Source organism: Elgaria multicarinata, chromosome 4 (assembly GCF_023053635.1).
Source record: "Elgaria multicarinata webbii isolate HBS135686 ecotype San Diego chromosome 4, rElgMul1.1.pri, whole genome shotgun sequence".
Classification (NCBI taxonomy): Eukaryota; Metazoa; Chordata; class Lepidosauria; order Squamata; family Anguidae; genus Elgaria; species Elgaria multicarinata.
This window is the reverse complement of record NC_086174.1, coordinates 21,994,477-22,019,899: the sequence shown is the minus strand read 5'-3', so window position 1 is coordinate 22,019,899 and position 25,423 is coordinate 21,994,477. Positions and strand designations below refer to the sequence as shown.

The window sequence follows — 25,423 nt, the reverse complement described above, 5'->3', positions numbered from 1 at the left end:
CATAGCCATACCATTATTTGGCTGTCATGAATGGGCATCCCTCCCTCCACATCCCAATTCAGAGTAACACAGTTTACCTTAATGTGCAGATTACCTTAATATGCGGATTACCTTAATGCACGGAGTGGGCAAACTATGGTTACCACAAGCCATAATTTGCCTCTAAACCATGACCTGAATTGGGTTTCCAGTTGTGACTGGGAATCAAGCTATGGTCACGGTAACCGTAGTTCAAAGAAGCTATCATGGCAAGCTACAGATACCATGCAAACCAGGAAGAGAATAAGGGTGCATGAGGAACGGAGACGAGAGGAACACAATCTCCAAGCCCGTTCACAATGGCCAAACCGCAGTTTGGTTGCAACATCTGATTCAAGCCTCAACACTTGTCAAACAGGGAAGGCATCAGTGGCTTTTGGAGGTTTTATTTTAGCAGCTCAGAGACATTATAGTACAGTGAAAAGACATGCAAAGGGGGTGAATGTGGTTTTTTAAGTGACAGTAGAAGATGGCAATGTTCCTTTCCATGATCATTCTCTCTTTAAGAAATGTGAATAAAACTAAGGGACACATGATAAAAAACAAGGAGGGGAAGTATACACACACAGACATGAAAGGAGATCCACAGCTAACTACATACAAGGCTTTCGAGTCCAAATAATGTGAATGTTTTGAACAAAATGTCCAATTCAATCCCAGTGCTAGACAAATATGCCATGGTTTCCTTGCCTTTTTGCTATTGGTTTTAGCAATGCCAGAATGTGAGCAATAATGGATTGAAATTGCACGAGGAACGGACTGCATATCATATGGCAAACTAAGTTCAACACTGCCCATTAACTGTGTAGGGGAGCCCATCACAGGCTTACATGCTGACTTAGCAGTCCCACTGAAATGAATGGGCAGGTAAGTCCATACAAAAGTTCAACCTGAATAAAATATTCTGGTTTAAGCTGCCTGCCAGGGACTGAAAATACAAGAGGATTATCAAGTGTCTGGTGGGTTGCGTTTTGACTCAAAAGGGCATAAATTGTGCCAGTTTGTATTAGAGGGGAAAAAAGGGGGAATAGAAGTCTTTCATTTGTCTGATTAGTTTTCTGCGCTTAGTACTGCTCAATGAAAAACAAGGAACATACTTTCAAAAAACATCCATATCCACACATATATATATATAAAAAAACTTTTTTTCCAAGGAACAGTTTATACCTCACAGAACAGGACAGCTTTTTACAAACCTCTAGAGAATTAAAGCAAGAACAAAATAAGTTAATTATTGGGAACAAAGCTAAGGCACTAGAACTGCAGTAGGCGAAGAGGAAAAACAAACAAAACCTCACACATTTCGACTCGACAAACGCTCCAAGCTACGAAGTCTTTGGAAGCATCCTGGTACTACCATTTGCTAAAATAAATTATTATTATGTCAGGGTGGGGAGGGGTGAAGGAAGAGTGAAGAAAAACTTGATCACACCCCTGGTTTTCCTTACATTATTAAAAAACCGATTATGTTGCACTCCCAGAGGAATTTGTAGGAACTGTTTCTAAAGCAACGTTTCCCCCCAAACACACAGAGAGTTGACAAGACAACTTTGGTTCATCTTGGACTTCCCCTCTAAACTTTCCTCCGTTTATGAAATTCCAAGATGGATGCCAGCCTTTATCCCTTGTTTTGGCATGATGAGCAGGTGAAGTGACCAATTCACATTTCTTCTTCGTCCCTAGAATCAACCGGTGGCAGATTTTCCCATGTGTGGTGCACGGATGCTTCATTTTCCTTCTTTTTATCATCACAACTTAATAAATATTGATTGCTGGCTCTGCTTTTGCACGGTGTCACTAAGGGGAAAGACACTAGAGATGGCTACATCCACTATGCCTTGGCAAAGCTCTGCATAAAGTTTCCTAAAAATAAAAACAAAGAAGACAGAACTTAAGGTTACACATTTACCTTGGAAAACAAAACAAAACAATCAACTGTTGCTTCGAAGTAATTGCTAGGCTTACCCGTTTTGACTATGGAATTCGCTACCACAAGGTGTAGCAATGGCCACCAATTTGGATGGCCTTAAAAGGGGGTTGGATAAATTCCTGGAGGAGAAGGCTATGAATGGCTACTAGTCCTGATGCCTCTATGCTACCTCCAGCATCATAGAATCATAGAATAGCAGTTGGAAGGGGCCTACAAGGCCATCGAGTCCAACCCCCTGCTCAATGCAGGAATCCACTCTAAACCATCCTTGACAGATGGCTCTCCAGCTGCCTCTTGAATGACTCTAGTGTGGGAGAGCCCACAACCTCCCTAGGTAAGTGATTCCATTGTTGTACTGCTCTAACAGTCAGAGGGAGTATGCCTTACATACACCAGTTGCTGTGGAGTATGAGTGGGACCGTGTTATTGCATTTGTGTCCTAATTGCGGGTTTTGTAAAGGAAGCTAGTTGGCCACTGTGTAAACAGAATGGACTAGCTCTCCCTGGCTTTGTTTCGGCGCCAAGTCAAAACATGGCTTTCTATCAAAGCCTTTGAGGGCTATATTTGCTTAAAGCTGCACATAGTTTTAATTGTTTTTATTACTTTTATATTTTCTACTGGTTTTAGCTTGTTAATGGTTTAGTACGTTTTAGCTGTGCAAATTATTTATTGTTTTACACTGCTTGAATTGATTTTATCATCTGTATGTCACCCTGAGATCCTAATGACATAGGGTGGGATTCAAACATTTTAATAAATAAATTCAATCCCAGCCCATTTGTATATATACCTGTTAATTCACGGTAACACTTCATGCACCTGATGAAATGGGCTGTAGTAGGGTGACCATATGAAAAGAAGGACAGGGCTCCTGTATCTTTAACAGTTGCACAGAAAAGGGAATTTCAGCAGGTGTCATTTGTATATATTGGGAACCTGTTGAAATTTCCTCTTCATCACAACAGTTAAAGCTTAAGGTGCTATACTACAGTGACCAGATTTAAAAGAGGGCAGGGAACCTGCTTAAATCTCCTTTTCAATACAACTGTTAAAGATACAGGAGCTCTGTCCTCCTTTTCATATGGTTACGAAAACCCATGCCATCATAAATTTGTTGGTCTTTAAGGTGTCAGAAGTTTCTTTGTTAATTTTTTTGGAAGTCAGAAAGGCTTTGTCCTTGGATATAATCGTCCAGGGAGGAACAGGGCTTCAGAATCCCTGCTAGCATCCACCATGAATACAAACCAACCAACCCACAAGGATATTCAACAAGCACAAGCAAAGGGTGGACAAGCCAGCTGGCCAAGAGTCTAGAAATGCACCAAGACACCTGTTCTTTAACCCCCTCTCAGCTTGCTTTCATGTGTAGTCCTACTGGTATGAAAATAGCAGCCAATGTTGCTAACAAATTGGTATAAATAGCAGAAACACAATTCTTTACATGCACCAAATGATCCCTTTGGCTATTTGCTTACAAAGGTTAAAATTCAGGGCTGCTGGTGGTCGTAGCCTCTGTCTCCTCCTCTATCTCTCCCCTGTTGCAGGAATGAAGTATGGGAATGTTTCTGAAACCTGAGAAACAAGCGATTTTGCCTTTCAAAATTCCTATCCTACCACATGCAGAGGCCCTTTGAATGGGTAATTCTGTCTTTTAGGGCATTGTGTATTTCTGGTCTTACATTAGTATGCAACAGTTTTTGGTGCTATTGCCTGTGGCTGCTCCAACAAGCAACAGTCTGAAAGCAGATTCTGGAAGGCGTAGAAACACATCCATTCATGCAGATTCCCTTTGCTAGGTTTATAGGTTGTTCCCTACATTGCTTTGACTACTGAAGCTTCAGTGCAGATCAGCTTCGGCTTGCCTCGGGCTGACCCGGAACCGACTCAGAACCAAGGCGAGGCGGGCCGAATCAGCCCACTGCGCCTCAGTTTCAGGGTTCAGCCCGAGGCGGTGCACAGCCTAGTGCTGCATACATACAAATGACACCTGCTGAAATTCCCTTTTCTATGCAACTATTAAAGATACAGGAGCCCTGTCCTCCTTTCCATATGGTCAGCCTACAAGTTCACTATACTCCTTCAAGCAACTCTGTTGAGAGCTATTTTCCTCACCTCTTTTCGTCCCTTCAGAAGAGGAGCTCCGGTTACTTGGAGGGTGGGTTAGAGGACAGCTTTTGGGGCCCTAAGTAAAGTGTCGTCTGGAGTGCGCCCCTCCTTTGCTCATAGGCTTACTTGGAGCCAAGCAGAAACAGTACTCCAAGTAGCACCAGGTGGATGAGCCCCCATTTTAGTTTTTTAATGTAGTTATGCTTTGGGGCATTGTGGAAAGTTAAAATAGCAGCCAGACACAACAGCTCAGTGCTGCTTGGAGAGTCAGGCCAGAAAACACACACACACACAGACACACACACACACAGGCACTAGCAGTCGGGCCCTGGCTACTATCCAACGCTGCCAGGCTCTGGGAGATGAGGACAAATGTGTGTGTCTATTGTTCCCCCATCACCACACAAACCTCAGCCCTGGGTGATGGCTTTAAAATCACATAATCTTCTGGACAGAAATTCCAGGAAATACATTGTGGCACCATAAACGCATACACGGGGGAGTTTATTAGCATGCAACAGGAACGGGAAATGCTTACTGAGCACACGCAGGGGCGCCATTGACTTCGATTAGCCAGACCTTCAAGTCTTCGTCCACCATGAAATCGAAGCCAAAGAGCTGGAAGCTCTGGTAGTGAAGGTGTTTGGTGCTGATAGCAGGTTCTATACACATAAGGCAGCTTCTGTGGAAAGGACGGAACACTCCTGAATCAGCCACCAGAATTGCTTGGGGTTTCTAAACGAAGTCCTGTTTAACCTAACCCTAAGCTCTACATGAACCTTCCCCAACTCAGTGCCCCAACCTGGTCTGAGAGTACAACTCACAGACCATTGGTCATTCTGGCTTGGGTTGATGGGAGTTGTGCTCCAAAACATCTGGAAAGCACCAGGTTGGAGAAGACTGGGATGGCGTAGGACTGTCACCCTATGCTTGATCTGGTCGGACAACGCTCCTTTAAGACCTCCAACCTGTGGGAACTGGGCCCAATAACTAACAGCTGGCCCTCCTTTTGGGGGTAATTCTCTTGGCCTCCTCCGTTCAGCGCATCCTGATAAAAGGATGCAGTGGTTTGACTTCTTTTGGAAGCTGGGTCTGTTTCTTGAAATATGGCTCTCCTCTTGGTACAAGTTAGGTTTTCTATTTCCTGTTATCTGTATCCTCTGTTTATCGTCTGTTTTGTATTAATAATTATTACCTTTTGGATGAATTTTGTTGGCAAGAGTTTAAAATATCTGACCTAGGGCCCAGGGAAAAGATATCTCCTCCCTCATGGCCTAACCACTCTGAAGCTAGTAACAAAGTTATTGGAGCTAAACTGTGAATAGCGAGTTGCTTCATAAAATTCGAGTTCCAAACCCCAAACTTCACAACCCAAACCAGAATCTCATTGGACTGGAGGCCACTCACGTTAATCATAGAATCACAGAACAGCAGAGTTGGAAGGGGCCTACAAGGCCATTGAGTCCAACCCCCTGCCCAATGCAGGAATCCACCCTAAAGCATCCCTGACAGATGCTTGTCCAGCTGCCTCTTGAAGGCCTCTAGTGTGGGAGAGCCCACACTAGAGAGGTAGGAGCCTGACCGTTTTTAGTGTGGAAAAAATGTGTCCGTTTGTCTCGTTTTTCATTTCAGCATTAATTTGCGCCCTTGTGTCTGACGCAGATGCATTACTACTCTCCAATAAAGATTATTTATTTATTTCATTTCTATACCGCCCAATAGCCGGAGCTCTCTTACTGTTTAGAACAGTAAGTTGACTTGGGTTCAGGTTCATGATTCCACCATTCATTGACTAAGATATTTTTAGGATCTAACTACACATTACAAAGAAATGCCCATAAACTGAACCCTGCCAGCCAGTTTTTTCAGAAAAGGTTATTTTGGAAAGAGGAAATTTGGGGTGGAAAGGCAAAAGGGTGAGTGGAAAGGAATGTTTGCTCCTTTCCCTGACTGCTGCCTCTCTACTTCATTTCACCTCTTGGAAAAAACCCAAAGACTGCTGTGGATTGGATACATGTTTTTGCAATGCTCTTATCTCTTCTTTTCTAAGATAAGGGATCAGTACGACACTTTGGCTGTATAAAATGGTCTGTGATCCAGTAATGCCTTCAGCTGCAGGAGCTTTGGGTGGACATAGAACTCTTCTACCCACAATAACTTCCCATCAATGGATGGGCCCTCTCTGTGCATGCACATAGGGACCGTTCAGACAACACACTAACCCATACTCAGTGGCTGTGTGTGGGTTGTTATTGAATCGTGGGTTGTTTGTTGAGCCATGTGTTAGCTGAACATCTGTAGTGTGGCTTGTTAACCACCCTGAACAACTCAACAAAAAATCATGTGTTCCCAGGGTGGCTTGTTTGAGAAAATAAGCCACAATGCATGGTTAACAAGTCACTCTGTGGATATCAGACAACACACTAACCCACAGTTCAACAAACAACCCATGGTTCAACAACAATCCACACTCAACCACTGAATGTGGGTTACCATGTTGTCTGAACGGCCTCATAAAGAGGTGCCCTCTCCATAGAAAGCCACATATGTTCACTTCGGGACCAAGTCTTACTGTGCACACATATAGTAGCTGCAGTAATGGTACTGGGCACTATGGTGTAGTGGTTGGAGTCTTCAAGTAGGACCAGGGAGGTCCAGGTTCAGACCTCACTCAGCTATGAAACTCGCCAGATGTCCTTAGGCAACCTCTCTCTTTCTCCACCTAACCTACCTCAAAGAATTGTTATGTTGGGGATACAATGTGGAGGGAGAACAAAGGAAGCTGCTTTGCACTTAGATGAAATAAATAACAGCAACCTTTGTCTTGGTAGAATCTTCATGGTACTGTTGCAACAAATAAAAGGCGCATTACCTTATTATATTTTTGACTTGTAATAAGATTGTATTTTCCAGAGTAATGTTCAAAGCACTTGTCAGATACTGATTAAACTCCTCAAAAAACATCTCGTTGCCTTCTTCATATCTCCCATAGTTTTTAGAATATTCCTTCTGTATGCAGTGATTGGTCAAATGGCAGGTTTTGTCTAGAAAATTAGCACTATTGTAAGGTTCTGAAGAGGTCCGTAGAACGCCTTCTCTGTAGAGGTAGATATTATACTGGTGATCCACTAGTACCCAGCTTCTAAAAGTTTTAAAAAATACAGAGTGTGAGTTGTAGTTTTTAAAATCATGTCTCAAAATTCCAGTTCAAAAGAATCAGAGGTAATAACCGATCTTTCACTTCATTTGGTTATTAAAGCAAGCTTTAAGTATCAATATATTAAAAAAATCTGCTTACCTAATATCAAATTTGCGATGACCTGGTTCTAAGAGCATAGGCTTCTCGAGATATTTCTGAATCACATGCACTTGTCCTTGATTATCTATAAAGTCCAAAAGTTCAGTAGCCTCTGAAGAAATTAGAATCCCTTCACCTAACCAGGAAAAAAAAAGTCAAAATGTTGGACAAGGAGACCATCACCACCACCACACAATTACCACATACACACACACAGCTTATTTATATTAATGTTTATATATTTATTTATTACATTTTTATACCGCCCAATAGCCAAAGCTCTCTGGGCGGTTCACAAAATTAACACCATGAAAAGCATAATACCACAACCAACGGTCTAAAAACACAAATACAAAATAAAATATAAAAAGCACAACCAGGATAAAACCACACAGCAGAAATTTATATAGATTAAAATAAGGAATTAAAAGAGCAAAGTTTAAATTTAAGTTAAATTAGGTGATAAAATACTGAGAAAATAAAAAGGTCTTCAGCTGGTGACAGAAATAATAGAGTGTAGGCACCAGGCAAACCTCTCTGGGTTGCTCATTCCACAGCCAGGGTGCCACAGCAGAGAAAGCCCTCCTCCTAGTAGCCACCTGCCTCACTTCCTTTGGCAAGGACTCATGGAGAAGGACCCCTATGGATGACCTTAAGGTCTGGGCAGGTACATATGAGAGGAGGCGTTCCTAAAGACAGCCTGCCCTCCAAGCCATTTAGGACTTTGAATGTTAGTACCAGCACTTTGAATTGGGCCTGGACCTGGACTGGCAGCCAGTGAAGTTGTAAAAGGACTGGCGTGATGTGGTCTCGCTGGCCAGTTGAACCCATCTTAAAAATGCCAGGGCAGGTAACAACATTAAAACAATAAAACAGAAAACATCTAATATAACCACTAGCCATCATCAGAGAAGAACGAACACACCACAGAGATCCAGTCATATTCACAGAAGCAGGGCCAGGGCGGCTCGTGATGTTGGGGGCACTCTCACTCACTCCCCGCCATGCACTGGAGGTCTGAATAGCCCTAGTGTCTAGTCAAGTACAGAGCTAACTGATTGAGAGTTTATAGTGAGCACTAATGGGGAAGGCTCAGGGTTAGAGCACCTACTTAGCATGCAGAATGTCCTGGGTTTGATCCCAGATAGAACAGGGAAAACTCCTGCCTGAAACCCTGGGAAGCCACTATCAGCTGGGGTCGAAATTACTAGGCTGCATGGTCTGACTCCTAAAATCACAGAATTGTAGAGTTGGAAGGGGCCTATAAGACAATCGAGTCCAACCCCCTTCTCAGTGCAGGAATCCACCTAAAAGCATCCCTGACAGATGGCTGTCCAGCTGCCTGTTGAATGCCTCCAGTGTGGGAGAGCCCATCACCTCCCTAGGTCATTGGTTCCATTGTCGTACCGCTCTAACAGTCAGGAAGTTTTTCCTGATGTCCAGACGGAATCTGGCTTCCTGTAACTTGAGCCCATTATTCCATGTACTACACTCTGGGATGATCGAGACTCAGTAAAAGACAGCTTCCTATATTCTTAACAGGCACAATCCTCCTAGCCCAGGTCTAGCCATAGGCATTTGTGATGAAACCGTATCCCTCGCTCATCTTGATAATAACATTTTATACAGCATGTTTTGAGCATTCAAAGGGTTTCTCATAACAAACTTGTAAGACAGGACAGCACTATTATCCCCACTCTGCTGGACACTGAGGCTGAGTGATAGTGGCTTGACCAAGGCTAACTACAGAGTCTGTGGCAAAGATGAGATTTGAACTGGGGACCTTTGAATGTACAGCACAGGCTTTCAGATATCACAGGACCCTAGCATCCATAGCAAGGATAGGCAACCAAGTGCCATCCAGATGTTTTAGGCTACAAGTCCCATAAGCTCCAGCCAGCATGGTCAGACATTATGGGAGCTGTGGTCCAAAACATCTGGAGGGCACCAGTTTGCCTACCCCTAATCTGTAGGATAAACAAAAAATTCTATAAAGAAAACTAACGCATTCCAGAGACTTTGCCAGATGCTAACCTTTGGCACCTGCCGAAGATTTGGCTATCCACACGTTCCCCTCTCCACTCTCTTTCCTCTTCTGGTAGGATGCTAGGAAGACTTCCCTTTCGTCCGTTCTTGTGTTGTTGACCAGATGATGAATCCCGTTCTGTGCCGGAGCTACTGGAGTCTTCAGATCAGTTGGGTAAATCACATAGGATTCTGGGAACCAGGTGCAAGACTCTGCCAATTCAGGACTTGTCTTAATTAGTCTAAACAGAAAATAGGGGCGGGGAAGGAGATTTCATTTGGTCTTGTTAACTCTAACCAGCAGGTTTTCAACAGGGCACATTGCATTCAAATGCCATTCTCATTACCACCAACATGTCTCTCCATTGAAACGTTTACAGGGAGTCACGGCACAGGTCTGTGCTAACACACTGCATCAGCACAGGAGGACATGGAGAGTTGACATGTGAAATAGGGGCATCACACTGAATGGATTTCCAAACCACAAGAACATAAGAAGAGCCCTGCTGGATCAGACCAAGGGCCCATCAAGTCCAACACACTATTCACACAGTAGCCAACCAGCTGCCCACGGGAAATCCACAAGCAAAACATGAGTGCAACAGCATCTGATGTACATAGGCTTACTGCCTCTGAGACTGGAGATATATAGCCATCAGGACTAGTAGCCACTGATAGTGTCCTCCTCCATGAATTTGTCTAATCTCCTTTTAAAAACACCCAAATTGGTGGCCACTACGGCACCTTGCTGTAGCGAAGTCCAAGTTTAGCTATGTGCTGTGTGAAGAAGTCCTTCCTTTTATCTGTCCCAAATCTCCCGCCGTTCAGCTTCATGGGATAATCCTGGTTTCTAGTGTTATGTGAGTGGACAGAAAACATTTCTTGGTCCACTTCCTCGACACCAGAATGGAGCTCTCCAGGATCTCAATCCTACACTGGAAAGACCACCATAGATCTTCCAAACTGTGACAAGTTCATCTTTCAGTATTTTATTGTAATAGTTTTGCTCAGAGTATTATAATCCATCAGAGGTTTTGCTGGTCCTAGGATTAAATTTAAGTACTATTTTAGGAGGAAAGTGCTCTTGTTATTCCAATTTAATTTCTAGCATTAAAGGGCAAGCTGCATATAAATTTTGCAAAGTTCACAGACGGGTTTTAAAAGGCAATGCAACTATGGCAGAATACGGGGCCATTTATTTTTGCCTTCACAGGGAAAGGTCAAGGATTTTTAGAAATGCTAGTTTGAAATTAATGAGTCACAAAGCCTCAAGGCTTTTCTCTATATGCAAATAAACACCACATGAAGCTTACATAATGCAGCTATATATTATCCATTAAAACAAGCCCTAAAACATTCCCTCTCATTGAATCGGAGCGGAGAGTCAAGCGGTTTATGGAAATCGAGAAACGTTCTGAAAGGAGTTCTCCAAAGGAACGCCTCCAGTCGTATTATTATTTTACTTATTTATTTTAAAGTGTGCTTGTTATTTCATATCCTTGAAAGAAGAAGCTTGCACTCTATGGAAATTATCTGTTTTGCTACTATTGGGAAGGAGGAAGAGAAAACAGCAAATTACACACAGATTTCACCCTTCTGAAATTAGTGTATCAAAACCAGCATCCAGATTCGATCAACAATGAAGGCAATGCAATTTTAAGTAGGGAGGCAGCAGAAGGAGTCTGGGGTCTGAAATTCCTACTATTAATGGCCAGGAGAAGGTGTAGATGCAGTGGTGGCTGGTGGGTCCAATACCAATGTGGTGGGAAATCCACTCTGGGTTTCAAGTCAGAACCAGGGTTCTAAAGGAGCTATCCAAGCACCTTGGATACTATAGACTGTCTTCCAGCAATTGTTTCCAAGGCTGGTTTCCAACAATGCAAACCTTAAAGCTGATTAAAATAACTTTTTAGAAATGCAAAGGGATAATCAAACCACTGACAATAAAGCAAAGCAACAGCAAACGCATCTGACCTCTGTTCCCCAAACCCAAGGGATATCTACAACCATCATACTGTGGAGTGTGAGACAACATGGGCACATTTTTAACCACTTTCAACCATGGCCTTAACTACCTGGCCTTATGCACAGCAAAGATAAGAGAGCAAGGGAAGCTGTGGGCTTCCAGATGGTGTTGGATGGTGACCCCCGTCAGTCTCAGCCAGCATGGCCAATGGTCAGGGACTTGTAGGTCAAGCACAAATGGAGGGCAACAGGTTCCCCACCCCATATCAAATCCATCACTCTCAAAGTATACAACCTTGATCTGCATATACAATGCGGGATAGTTGTTCTAAACGAACCAGAAAATGCCATGTTTGTTTTTTAAAAGTGAGAATATAGATTTAGAATGTCAATGTTCCTTGCCTGTGACGAAAACAGAGAACCGGTTCGCACGATCACCACATCCTATCATGGTTTATTTAAGCCATGATGGGTTGCGACATGTGCTGGGCAACTTTTGCAAATTCGAGCCTCAACCGCAGCTTGTCATGTTGTGCAAACCTGGCAAGGGTGGGTTGTTGGCATGGTAAGCCACGCCAAGAACCCACACTCACCGGATTCACATGACACAATAAGCTGTGGTCATGGCTTCAATTTGCAAAAATCGCTTAGCTCGCACTGTTAAGACCCAGGGGCTAATTAACCCATTGTGGCTTAGTGTGATGTGATTCTAAACAGTGTTTAGAATCTTAGATAGTAAAAATCTGAGGATGTGACTGGATGTACTTGATGTAGATGCGATTTCAGTGGAATGCCAAAAGGGTGCCCGTACATTGACCTTTATTGCCCACATTTACACACAAACACACACACAGAGAGAAATCTTACTTCACTAAGGAAGCTTTGCGACAAAGTTTATCAGCTCCTCTGTAGTAGTTCACCAGTTGTACAAGACCAGGTTCATGACCTACAATAAAAAAGACTTGAGTGTTTATGTCCGGGTTCCTTGGATTTCGGAATCATGTGCATTCATTGCTGTGGGAGAGAAAAAGCTTTAAAAAACAACAAACATTGAGGCAAACAATACTATGGGCCAAAACAGACATTATTTAAATCCGTATCAAGCAGCCACAGAGTAGGCACAGGGCCCCCAATCCAGAACTTAAAAGTCCTCCTGCCCCCTCCTCTCTAAAGTCTCAATCCAAATCTGAGGGGAGGGGTCCTGCACCTGAAAAGCTTTTGTTCTTGCCACTCCGGAGGACTGAGAGGCTCATTCACATAACGATAAACCACAGTTTATTGTTATATCCGAATGCAGCCAATGTGTGATCTAAGAATAATGACTGGCAAAACACAGACAGGAACTGACACCAAGAGAGGAATGTGTTCAAGATTTTGCAAATTTGAGTATGCAAAAGAACTGGGTGCCCTTTAAGTCCGGCAAACACAGTGGCTGCAATCTTGCAGACAGATTGCTTAAATCCCATTGGCTTGGGGGGGGGGGAGGGGGGAGAGGAGAGGATTTAAGCAGCTTAACTGCAGACAGAGTTACAGCCTAAAGTCGTTTTCTATCCAGATCTAAACCTATATGCTGGTAGGAGTCATAGCGAAGCAGCAGAACACATGCTTTTCATGCAGAAAGGTCACAGGTTCACTCCCTGACATCTCTAGCTGCTGCTGCTGCTCCTCCTCCTTCTGGATCAGCTAGCACCACTTTTCCAAACCAGGTGCCTTCCAGATGTTTTGGAAAGCTCACAGCCTTCCTGACCATCAGCCAAGCTGGTTTTGGGGGTAGACGTCCAAAACATCTGGAAGGCACCAGATTGAGAAACAGCTGTGCCAGTAGGCGATGAAAAAGACCCTTCCCTTCCTGAGAAACTGGAGAGCTGCTACTAGATCAGGCGAGTAGCAGAGCGAGATGGGAAAACAGTGGAGGATTGGTGGGCACGAAGTAGATCAGGATCAACTGGAAGATCCCTGGGTGATCGGCAAGGATTTCTAATTTATAGTTGTTTATTTATTCATTCTTTTATTTAAAATATTTCTTGATTGATTATTACATTTATATCCCATCTTTTCCCCTCTTGCAAGGAACCCAAGGTGGCTCACAAAGTCCTTGTCCTCCTCTCCATTTTATCCTCACAACTGCCCTGTGGGGGAGGTTAGGCTGAGAATCAGCAACTGGTTGATAAATAAAACCACATAACAAAAACTGGTACGGTCTTTTAAAAACAGCTACAACAGTGAAGATACCAGGAAAAGGCCAAAGTAAAATAGGATGCTTTCAAGGCCTTCTTAAAAGGCTGCAATGATGGGGCCTGGAACACCCTCAGTGGCAACTTATTCCAGAGGTGTGGGGCCACTGCAGAAAAGGCCCTGTCTCGTGTGGTCACCCGTTTAACTACTCTCACAGGTGGGCCAATGAGAGGAGCTTCTCTTACTGATCTTCCAGTGTGGGCAGGCTGATATGGGTGAAGGCATCTTTCAATATTGTTATTATTTACCAAGAGCAACAATAACAAAATGACTCCCTTCAAATTATATTGATGAAATTAAGACAAATTGGGGGAGGTAGGGATAACCAGGAGTGGATTCTTATGTGAAAGGACTGTGAATTCCATTCAGGTCTGGTACTCAAAAAACAGGTTCCTAGGCTCAATTTGTTTTGTTCCTGAGTGTATGTCTTTTGAACCTGGTTCTGGTTGGTGGATTGCAGAGTTCTAGTAAAAACAACAACACAACAATAAACAAAAAGGATCCTGTAAGCCTGAAGTCTGTCCATCTCTGTAGTATAAGTACAAGACAGATTCTGATGCCGTGCTAATATGATTTCTCACAACGGAAATGATAGAATTATGCGAGTGTACAGTACTTTTCTTTGTTTCAGAGTGGAATAAAACACTTCCTTTGCGCAAAACCACCCAGACAGCTTCAGCCAATGGGAGATATAGACATGTAATAAATAAATAAATAAAATGATGTGAAGCATCATACAGCAAATTGGTCATGAATGTACCAGTCTCCTAGGTGACCTTGGGCGAACTTTGCCTGGGATCTTCATATATAACACTAGTACCATAATAACTTCAACAAGGATTTGGTGGTGAGGTTCTTGAATGGAAGATATTTTCAGGAAGAGTTACAGGACACATCTTGCATTAGGATGAGGTTTAGCAAATGTGCCCCACCCTTGCTGAATTATCAGTGGACTCAAAAATTATAGCAGCGGGATTGCTTGTGGAATAAAGCCAGGCCGGGAAAATATTCCAATTTTTTAGGCTCCGCTGTAAAATATAAAGGTAAACCGTATTTAAAATGTATTAAGGCTATGCACAAATGTGATTCAAAGGAGATTGCTACTTCTTCGTCCCCACAGATGCTAGAGCAACAGTGAACAAAAAGCTTTTTTCTTAAAAAAATGACAACAATAGAGCATTGACAGAACTGAAGAGGTGGTGCTTAAACAAATAACAAAAGCAGGCCAGCGAGTCCAGACTGTATTTGTCCAAGTGTTTTTAACCACAAAGAGAGACCGATTATGAACAAAGAATTCCAGGGTTCTGTCTTTGGATTTAGCTCTGTGCTAGGCCAGATGTTAAGACAGATAATTAAAATTGTAAGAGAAACTTAAACTTAGACCCAGAGTGACGGAGCAAAAAAGCTGCAGATGACACAGCAAGTAATTTAGAGTAATCAAATCAGAGGCAGGATTTCAGGGAACTTGCTCAAGCTACATAGGAAAGGAATCTCTCTGGTACATGAAGTTCAACTTGGATATGACACACATACACAGAGAGAGAATATTAATATGGCTAAGGAATATTCATCTACATCAGGGGTGGACAACATGTGTCCCTCCTAGTTTTTTGTCCTACAACCCCCACCATTTTATTTATTTATTTATTTATTTATTTAAGTATTTTTATGCTGCCATTCAGCCAAAAAAGGCTCTCACGGCGGCTTACAAAAGTATTTCTTGACAGTCCCTGCCCACAGGCTTACAATCTAAAAGACATGACACAAAAGGAAAGGGGATTGGGAGGGAGGAGGAGGAGGGGGGAAAGCAAAGCAAATTCAGGCACTACAATCTTAGTTGCAAAGTTCAGCAGTTACAGTTGACAGTTGGCAGCAGGAGGGAGGGGGCTCTCAGCTGGAGCTGGACCCAGGCACGATGGAGAGGTGCCTGGCTGCTGCTTCCTCCCCCACTGATGGCCTCTGCAGAGACAGTTGGTAGCAGGAGGGAGGGGGCTCTCAGCTGGAGCTGGACCCAGGCACGATGGAGAGCTGCCTGGCTGCTGCTTCCTCCCCCACTGATGGCCTCTGCAGAGACAGTTGGTAGCAGGAGGGAGGGGGCTCTCAGCTGGAGCTGGACCCAGGCACAATGGAGAGGTGCCTGGCTGCTGCTTCCTCCCTCACTGGTGGCCTCTGCAGAGACAGTTGGTAGCAGGAGGGGGGGGCTCTCAGCTGGACCTGGACCCAGGCACGATGGAGAGGTGCCTGGCTGCTGCTTCCTCCCTCACTGGTGGCCTCTGCAGAGACAGTTGGTAGCAGGAGGGAGGGGGCTCTCAGCTGGAGCTGGACCATCCTTTACTGCTGGCTAGGGCTGATGGGACTTGTAGGCAAAAACATTTGAAAAGCCACTAGTGACCTCTACCCCTGACCTACACTAAGGTCATGTTTGGACTAGATGAGAAGTAGATAAATGAGAAGGAAGAACTGGGGCAAAGCTCAAAGCTGTGTTACCAGATCTATGACTGCACACACAACCCACTTAGTTGCTTGGGGCTACAATAATTGTAGGGGCCCCAAGGAAGCACCATGTGACCCCAGAGGTGCACCCCAACATCGTCTGCCACCTTGCAAGGAATTCTGCTGGGTACAATTCTTGAATTGCAGCAATCTTATTTATTTATTTATTTATTTTAATCAATGTATAGACCGCTTAAATATATCTAAAAAGAAATCTCAAAGTGATTTTCAACATAAAAGTTTTAAACAGGTTCCTCTTACAGTGCATAGCTAAATTATGGAATTTGCTACCACACAATGTAGTGATGGCCACCAATATGGATGGGTTTAAAAGGGGGTTAGACACATTCTGCAGGAGAAGGCTACTAGTCCTGATGGTTACATGCTACCTCCAATGTCAGAGGCAGTATGCTTGTGTAGGCCAGTTGCTGAGGAACATGCGTGGGAGGGTGCTGTTGCACCACGTCCTGCTTTGTTGGTCCCTCATTGGCAGCTGGTTGGCAATTCTGTGAACAGAATGCTGGATTAGATGGACCCTTAGTCTGATCCAGCATGACGCTTCTTATGTTCTTACGTTAAGGAGGACTCTCTTGGAACATTCCCTTGCCCTCTCTGACATTGGAGCTCTGTTGGAAGTACACTGGTTGTGGACCTGTCCTTGTCTTTCTTTGCTGTGGCACTCTGGTTGGGGAACTCCATCTCCTTGGAGGCCCGACAGGAGCCAACGTTGGCTTCATTTCAGTGTGAAATTAAAACATGGCTTTTTATCAAAGCCTTTGAGGGCTAAATTTGCCTAAAGCTGCACATAGTTTTAATTGTTTGTATTGCTTTATACTTTTCTATTGGTTTTAGCTTGTTAATGGTTTATTTTTTACCTGTGTACATTATGTTTTATATGGTTTGAATTGATTTTATCCCTATGCCACCCTGAGATCCCAATGATATAGTGCAGGATACAAGTGTTTTAATAATTAAAATAAATAAATCTTCTCTCATCAGGCTTACAAGGTCAGATCTCCCCCTCTCTCTACCCCTCCCCCCCTAAGAGAGAGATGGGACAGATCCGAGGGCCTAAGGGATGCTCTCCCAGGGATCATAGCATTGTACCCTCCATTGCAAATATTTTGCTGGCTGGGGCTTATGGGCATTGGAGTCAGAAACATCTGGAGAGCACCAGGCCGCTTCCCCCTGCCCTGTTGTTTTAAGCATTCTGTTTTCCTTAGCTGGACTCCATCCATTCTCTGAGACATGTCCTGATGCTACCTGTCAAGTATCTCCAACAAGGATGGATTATTGATTGGCATAATATCATTATAATGGCTCTTTCCCCATTTTATACTTTAACCACAGCTGTGTACTGTACAATAGTGGTTTTTGTTCTATTTTAGTTCTTTGTTTATTTAGTGATGCTTAGGTTTCCTTCTTTAACTGAGACAGCCTAGGCTTATATTTATGTAATTCAGTCTTGCAGATGAGTGCACAGAATATACTCACTCATCTCTCTTGTACCTGAGTCATGGTATAGCTTAAACAGGGGGCCTGGAAAACTCTTGCCTGGAAGAAATGAATAGTTCTGAGAAACTAAGTGCAGGACTAACGCTATTGATTTATTCATGGGCATAAGACTAATAACTCATGAGGAGTAGCTCAAAGGCGGAAAGTCCTGCATAATCTGAAAGTGTTTTCCCCTCTCTAAAAGGTTGAAATGTCTCTCCTAAGACTTAGTTACTGGCACTTAGAGCTTTAAACTAAAACATGCTGGTATTTTTGGTGTTTGGGACATGGAATAATGGGCTCAAGTTATAGGAAGCCAGATTCCGGCTGGACATCAGAAAAAACTTCCTGACTGTTAGAGCAGTATGACAATAGAACCAATTATCTAGGGAGGTTGTGGGCTCTCCCACACTAGAAGCATTCAAGAGGCAGCTGGACAACCATCTGTCAGGTATGCTTTAAGGTGGATTCCGACATTGAGCAGGGGGTTGGACTCGATGGCCTTATAGGCCCCTTTCAACTCTACTATTCTATGATTTAGATAGAAAAAAAGTCCTACAATTCTGCTGGTTGAGGAATGCTTGGAGTTCTAGGACATTTTTCTGTCTAAACATGCATAAGATTGTGCCCTAAGTCTAGTTTATAGGTAGACTATATTCTGTCACCTAACCTTCACAGTAATGGCCAATAAACCACTACCATCATTTTAAAATGGCAGCAGCATCAAAGGAGGAGGAGGAGACCACCTACAACTCATAAAAAGAAATCCACTACTGAGAGCTAAAAGAAAGCTCAGAAAAGCAGGGAAACAACAAGAGTTTTTTCTTAACTTCTGAAAACCTGATCACAGCTGGCATTCACCCTCCTGGGAGGATTTCCATAATAAGAGAGAGATGCTGCTGAAAGATTCCAATTTCTATGAGCAGAAAGCTTAATTTCTGCCAGAAAAGGCATCCGATGTAACATCTCTCTCTATAAACTCAATTGATGGTGGAATGGAGGAGGGGTTGTGGATGGTCACCATTGGATACTGCCCATTGTTAAATTATTTGAAGTCATAAATTACTGATGTACTGCAAATCACTCAAAAAACAACCAGACTAACAGAATGTGGACAACTGTTGCCAGGCTGTCTCTGTCCAGATAGGATCACAGTTAAGAACATAAGAAGAGCCAATGCCAGATCAGACAAAGGGCCCATCTAATCCAGGCCCCCGTCTATACAACAACGGGATTGCTCCTCATTAAATATAAACCAAATTTTTCATTGATTCGAATCTAGGTAGAGAGCATCACACTGCAGCAGCAGCAGCGATTTATCTCCTGAATTTTTTTATAGTGCAGTTATAAATGCGCACATGCGAATTATTGCATATACAATGATATGACTCTACGAAGGAGAGACGATGGAAGCTACAAATTTTATATACGGAGTTCCGCAGATTCATATAACAGAGAAACCGGGAGAGGGGGGAAGGAACGAGGCAGCAGACAAGGATGCCCATTTCCCCTCTTTGTTTTAATAAGCTTTCTCTGCAGAGCTCTGCAGAATCAGAAAATTCAAACTAAAAACGGCGCGAGTGAACGAGGCAGCCGATTGGTGGGAAATTGGCCAATCACATTGTGTTACCCTCAAAGCTCCGCCCACATGTCAAAATGCGATTTAACTCCCCCAAAGACACATAACCATAACGCAGTGCAAACTTGGACGTGATCTAAAAGTCACAGTAAATTGCGAATGCGATTACGCGCATTATCGCAGTTAAAACCCGGCGTAGCGGCGAATTGACGGCGTCATCATGTGTCTTAAAACGTGAATCTGTGCATTTACTTTGAGGTAAAGAACCCATATAGACAAGCCCCTGCACTCTGTTCACACAGTGGCCAACCAGCTGTTGACCAGGGACTGACAAGCAGGATATATCAACCTAAGCTAACCCTTCTCTATTGCTTGAGCACACTTTTTTAAAAAAAGGGGGGGAAAGGAAGTGTCTACCTCAGTGTCCCCCCAACCTGGTGCCCTCCCAGCATCCCCCAGCCAGCCAACACATCTGGAGGGCACCAGGTCGATGCCAAGGCCACCCTTACCCACCCCTTGCCCATTACACATGGACATGAAGTAACACTACTGATGCTGGATTGGAATGGAGGGTGGGGTCATTTATGGTCTAGAAAAGCGCCACGGCTCCATAAGAATCCTTTCTCCGTTTATAATGGTGGTACCCAGAACTGTACAGACCTGATTGGAGCCAAACAAAATAAGTATGAGTTCCCGAAATTTAGAGCTGAAGGTTCTGCTAATGCAAGCCATTAGCCTTTTCTGCCACTGTACCTTGTTGCTGACTCATGTTCCATTATCATCAGCCCTAATTGCTCTGGACTCAATTCTTTCTTACCAGCCCTACTGCCTTGGCCAGCTACCCTGATTTTGTATTTTATTATAATTTACTGCATTTCTTTGCCGCTCCCCTTCTGCAGTTCACCAAGATTACTTTTGAATTCTGACACCACACGGAAGCGTTTGCAATTTCTCAGAGCGGTGAGGACAAAACACGCTTCTTTTCTTTACTGCATCCCAGTGCAGACGGGTGGCTCTGATGTCAGTGGGGCGATGAATCCGCTCTGGGCGTCAATCAGAAACAGTCAGACTCTAAAGGAGCTCTCCAAGGTCCTTCTGCAGAATCAGTTCTGATTGGTTCTAACTGAAACCCAGAGCAGATTCATTGCCTCACTGATATTGGAGCCACCAGCCTCCACACATTCCCAACCCAGCGACCTCCAGATGATGGGGACTGAAATACATATCAAATCATCTCCTGAGTCAGCTATGCTGGAGGGGAACTAGGGGGAACCTCCTTAAAATTGGGAGAGGACAAATTTCAAAACAAAGGGTTTTTCCTAATTTTTGGGTCCCCTTCTTTCTTATTTTCTACGGTTTTTTTTTCCCACCCAGGGTTTCACATTTCTAGGCCAACCAGATCCGTATGGGAAGCCCACAAGGAGATCTTGAGGGCAACAGCCTCCTCCGGCTGGCATACAGAAGCATCCTGCCTCCAGTAGTGCAGGAAATATATAGCCATCATAACTAGCTTCCATGGACAGCCTTATCCTCCATGAATTTGTCTAAAGCCTTCTAGTGTGGACTAGTTTCTTCTTTGCTCTGTAGCCTAATTGTAAAATCATGATGTTTTATGTCGATTGAATTCTCTTTATCTGTTAAATGAGTAAGACAGTGACGCCATCAGATGTTTCCCTTCTATATCCAAAAGAAACATAGATCAGAAGCGACCTGATCCAGAAGCCACGGGTCGTTTCAGGTTGGACTAGCAGCATGGTCACTTACTGATGAACTAATGACCGACTCAAAGTCCTGCATCGTCAAGTTTTGGAGAAGGGAGTAGCCATGCAGAGGCAGAGCTGGAAGAAAAGATGAAGCCCTCGCAGGTTGGAGAGCAGCAACAGGCAAAGCTATAGAACTTGTGGTCCTCAGCCTGCAACTCCCATCAGCCCTAGGTAGTATAGCCAAGGGTGAAGGAATGATGGGAGTTCTAGGCCAAAACGTCTGCCCTTGCTATACAGCAAAGCGCTTGGTGGGGCCACGTTCCAAGTTAAAGGATCTGGAAACATTCTACAGCAATTTAGGATGTTCGCAGACTGCTCATCCTAACTAATGTGTTTGCCTCATTTAAAACCATGGCTGAGCTTTACGATGAGGACAAGAGGTGAAGCGGCAAAGCACAGAACTCATTGCCTTCGGGGAAAAGGACTTCTGGGAGCAGAGCAACATAGAAGCCTATGACAGAGCCACAATTCCCTAAGGTTAGTTTCCATGACATTGCTAGTCCTGTTAACGGATAGAACATATGGATGTGTTTGTTTGATGACCCCCCCTTTGGTTATTGTTATCACTGTGTTGCAATTAAAAATAAATAAAAAGAAAATGGCTATCATATCACCTCTTAATTGTATCTCTTCCAGCCTAAACAAACCCAGCTTCTTCCAACTTGCAGCAATGTGACCAACTTGCAGCAATGTGACCAACCTCTTCGCTTAGAGGGGGTTTGACTGGGTGGGTCCAGGAGGTGATAAATGTTTCCCTTCGGGAAGGGGTGGTCCCTGCTGTCCTTAAGGAGGCAGTAGTGTGACCACTCCTGAAGAAACCCCCCTGGACCCGAAGGTACTAGACAAGTACTTCCCAGTCGCAAACACCCTCTTTTTAGGGAAGGTACTTGAGAGGGTTGTGGCAGAGCAATTGCAAGCACTCTTGGAGGATACTGATTATCTAGACCCATTCCAGTCTGGGGTTTGATCCAATTATGAGACTGAATCAGCCTTGGTCGCACCTTTATCAAGATTGGGACAGGGGGAGTGCAATCCTGTTAATTCTGCTCTATCTCTCATTGGCTTTTGATACCATCAACCATGGTATCCTTCTGGATCAACTCCATGGTATGGGCATCGGAGCCACTGTGCTACAGTGGTTCCGGTCCTACCTACGGGGTCGTTTTCAGAGAGTAACATTGGGTGACCATTCCTCGGCCCCTTGGCAATTGAGCTACGGGGTGCTGCAGGGTACCAATTTGTCCCCAATGTTATTTGACGTCTATATGAAGTCACTGGGAGCAGTCATTAGGGGATTTGGAGCTAAATGCCACCAATATGCTGATGACATGCAGCTCTATCTCCCGGTGACAACTGAATCAGGTGAGGCTATGCAGGTCCTGGACCAGTGCCTAGACTAAGTAAAGGGCTGGATGAGGGCCAATAAACTGAAACTAGGCAAGATAGAAGCCCTACGGGTGAGTGGTTCCCGAGTCCAGGAGATAGGCTCATTGCCTGTTCTGGATGGGGTTGCACTCCCTCTGAAAGATCAGGTTCGTAGTTTGGGGGTACTCTTAGATCCGTCTCTGTCATTGGAGGCTCAAGTGGCCACAGCAGCTTGGAGTGCCCTTTACCAGCTTTGGCTGGTTCACCAGCTATGGCCACTCCTGGAGGTGGTGGCCCCCCTCCTATGGAATTCCCTGCCTCTGTTGGTCAGGCAGGCACCAACTTTGTATGCCTTCTGGCACCTCCTGTTGTTCTAGGAAGGCTTTCCATAATGACAAGCTGTGGTTTATTTTTCACGTTGTTTCTTTTAAAAATCTATTTTTACTGTGTTTTTATTCTGTTTTATTCTATTCTATCTGTTCACTGCACCAAAATTTTGGATGGGCAGCGGTACATAAATATTATAAATAAATAAATAAAAATCCTGTTTTAGATGCAATCACTGTAGGTCATTTCCCACAATCTCCCAGTAAGGAAGACTTTTAAGTCTTTGGGCTACATTCTGGAGTTGAGATCCAGCCAGTGAAAAGTACTGGAGTGCAATCCTATACCTGTCTACTCAGAAGGAAGCCCCACCAAGTTCATTGGGACTTACCCCCAAGACAGCATGTACAGCCTAAATCTCTCACACCAATACTAGTAAGGTTTGGCTGTGATTAACTGTGGCTGGATTGCTTTCCATTATTGCGGCATTCTCCGGGTGCTGTCCCTAGTCACAGCTATCCAGCCCTTGGAGAGACCACCTGTTCTGGGAGCAAACTATTCTCTTTCATTCCTTTTGGCAGGCTGACTCAAATGCTGGCGAACAGCATTTTAAAATAGCCCTCTTGAAGAAAACGAAATTACTACACACACACACACACGACAGAAAATTTGCTGTGTGAGCCATCCCATTTTTTGTTCACTGAAATGTGGCTCAGCTCCAAAGTCAACGAACCACTAACGGTGAAAAAGTCAAATACAGATTAATGTAATGAATTGAGCAGGGGGTTGGACTCGATGGCCTTATAGGCCCCTTCCAACTCTACCGTTCTATGATTCTATGAAACTTTTTACATCAGCCTACAACCCCAAACTGTTGCCCTCCAGATGCATTTGACCACAACACCCATCATCCCCTGCCATCTGACTAAGGATGATGGGAGTTGTGCTCAACCACATCTGGAGGACACCAGGTTAGGGAAGGCTGGTTTATAACACATGCCATGACTTCATAACAAAAATCTAACAGTTGTTCAATTTTTATCCCGCTTTTGGCCCCAATTAATTTCCCAATCTCAGAAGAAAGTGTTCCCCACATCTCTTCAACAGAGGGCACTTTTTTACTTTTTAAAACTTCTATAAAACATTCACAACGTGACGTTTCAGCCACAACCCAAGAGAGACTTACAGTGCAGTCCTATACAGGTCTACTCAAATTTAAGTCCTATGGGGCTTCTTCCCAAGTCAATGAGTCTAGGGTTGCAGTCTTAAGCTGCAACCCTATACCCAGTTTCCTAGGGAAAGCCCCACTCAGATCAATGGGACTTACCACTGAATATATATAAAATTGCATGATTAAGCACACTTAAGCTCCTTGAAATCTATGGGGTTATGTGCATTCACTGATGCTAGATGCATCCTCAGATTTCTTAGCAAAACTGTTGGAAATGGAAAACTTTTGTGCCCATCATTTAATATGTACGCTACTAAGTGTCATTATGAATTATTTGAGTAAATATATCCAGTCACTATTCAGAAATGAGAAAGACCCCAATCCGTAGGACATTAAATACACACCTTCACCCAAAACAAAGCAAAATGAGAAATTATTTTGGGGGCTGAGGGCTGGTCATCATCAGTGCAGAATGTTACACACCATTGTTGAGCACGTTGGGGTTGAGCAGTCTAAAATGCTTCAGTAAAGGGAATTTACAACCTTCAATAGGGCAGATTGCTGGAGAGAATATGCTTTGCTTTTCACCACCTTCTAATTTTGAGAAAGAAAGAAAAAAGACATTTCAAAATCAAGAGGAATTAGCAAATGTAAAAGAAGTGACCAGCCTCCGTGTAAGTTTGATCGGTCCTTTGTTCTTCAGTGTTTCCTTATTGGTTTTTTTTTTTTAAAAAAAAATCCCTTCTGAAAAGATTTGGTAGTTCCTCTAAGGCAGTCCTGCAGATGAGTTGGAGTAGAACTCCCACAATCTCCAGCCAGCATGCCCAAAGGCACTGCTTGCTAGGGATAATGGGTGTCACAATCCATCACATCTGGAGGCCCCCATGCTGTGCAAGGCCGCTCAAAGGGCTCATAATTATGTTGTGATAAAGGTAAATGAGGATCTAAACGTAGCACTATTGTTAAGGAAAAAATGTACACCAGTCTAAAATTAGTTAGTTTCACCATTGCCGAAATCCACTTTTTCTGGATAATAAAAATGTTATTAAAATAACCAAAAGGTTAAAAATATAGGGATGCTAATTCGAACAGATAATCCACCATGCCAATAAGCATATCGTTTACAATCTTTCTTTCTTCTATATACACCCAACAAGCAAATGCTCCGGCTGATTTATTAACAGCAGAGTCACTCCCTTGTTGCAGCAAGGCAACACCCAAAACTAATATCTGCAGCACAAGGCAGACCTCACTTTAGCGCTCTCCCACGCCCCCCCGCCCCCCGGCACCCAAACTTAAGCAGTCGAATCCGTTCTCAGCAGCCCTTGGACAGCAGAAACTCCAGAGTCGCACTGACTCCCATGGAAGCGCCCATTCACACAAACACGCGCTGCGTGTTCCGCTGCTGCTGGCCATGCGTGTGTGTGCGCGCGGGCACAGCTCGCTCGCTTACCCAGTCTCCCAAAAGGCAGCCTGTTTCTCTCCCCCAACATGAGGTTAAATCTGGGGTTGTCTCTTTTCAGCCTCTTCCATTGTCCAGTGGAAAGGAGGAGTTTGGAGACTTCAGCATAGACGCTGCTGTTTTCATCTCGGACCACAAACGTATACATTTTAAAAAATATGATAGAAGAAGAA

General features: G+C 43.8%; 1 protein-coding gene across 1 annotated transcript; it reads right to left on the bottom strand.

Annotated features, from left to right (window-relative positions):
- Positions 1-409: 409 nt before the first annotated feature.
- On the bottom strand, positions 410-25,423 carry TTL (tubulin tyrosine ligase). The gene is made up of 7 exons (XM_063125545.1): positions 25,242-25,423; positions 12,232-12,310; positions 9,409-9,641; positions 7,375-7,510; positions 6,949-7,218; positions 4,615-4,758; positions 410-1,902 (listed from the first exon to the last, which is right to left on the bottom strand). Exons 1-7 carry the CDS (start codon positions 25,396-25,398, stop codon positions 1,788-1,790), a joined length of 1,134 nt encoding a protein of 377 aa, XP_062981615.1. The 5' UTR covers positions 25,399-25,423; the 3' UTR covers positions 410-1,787.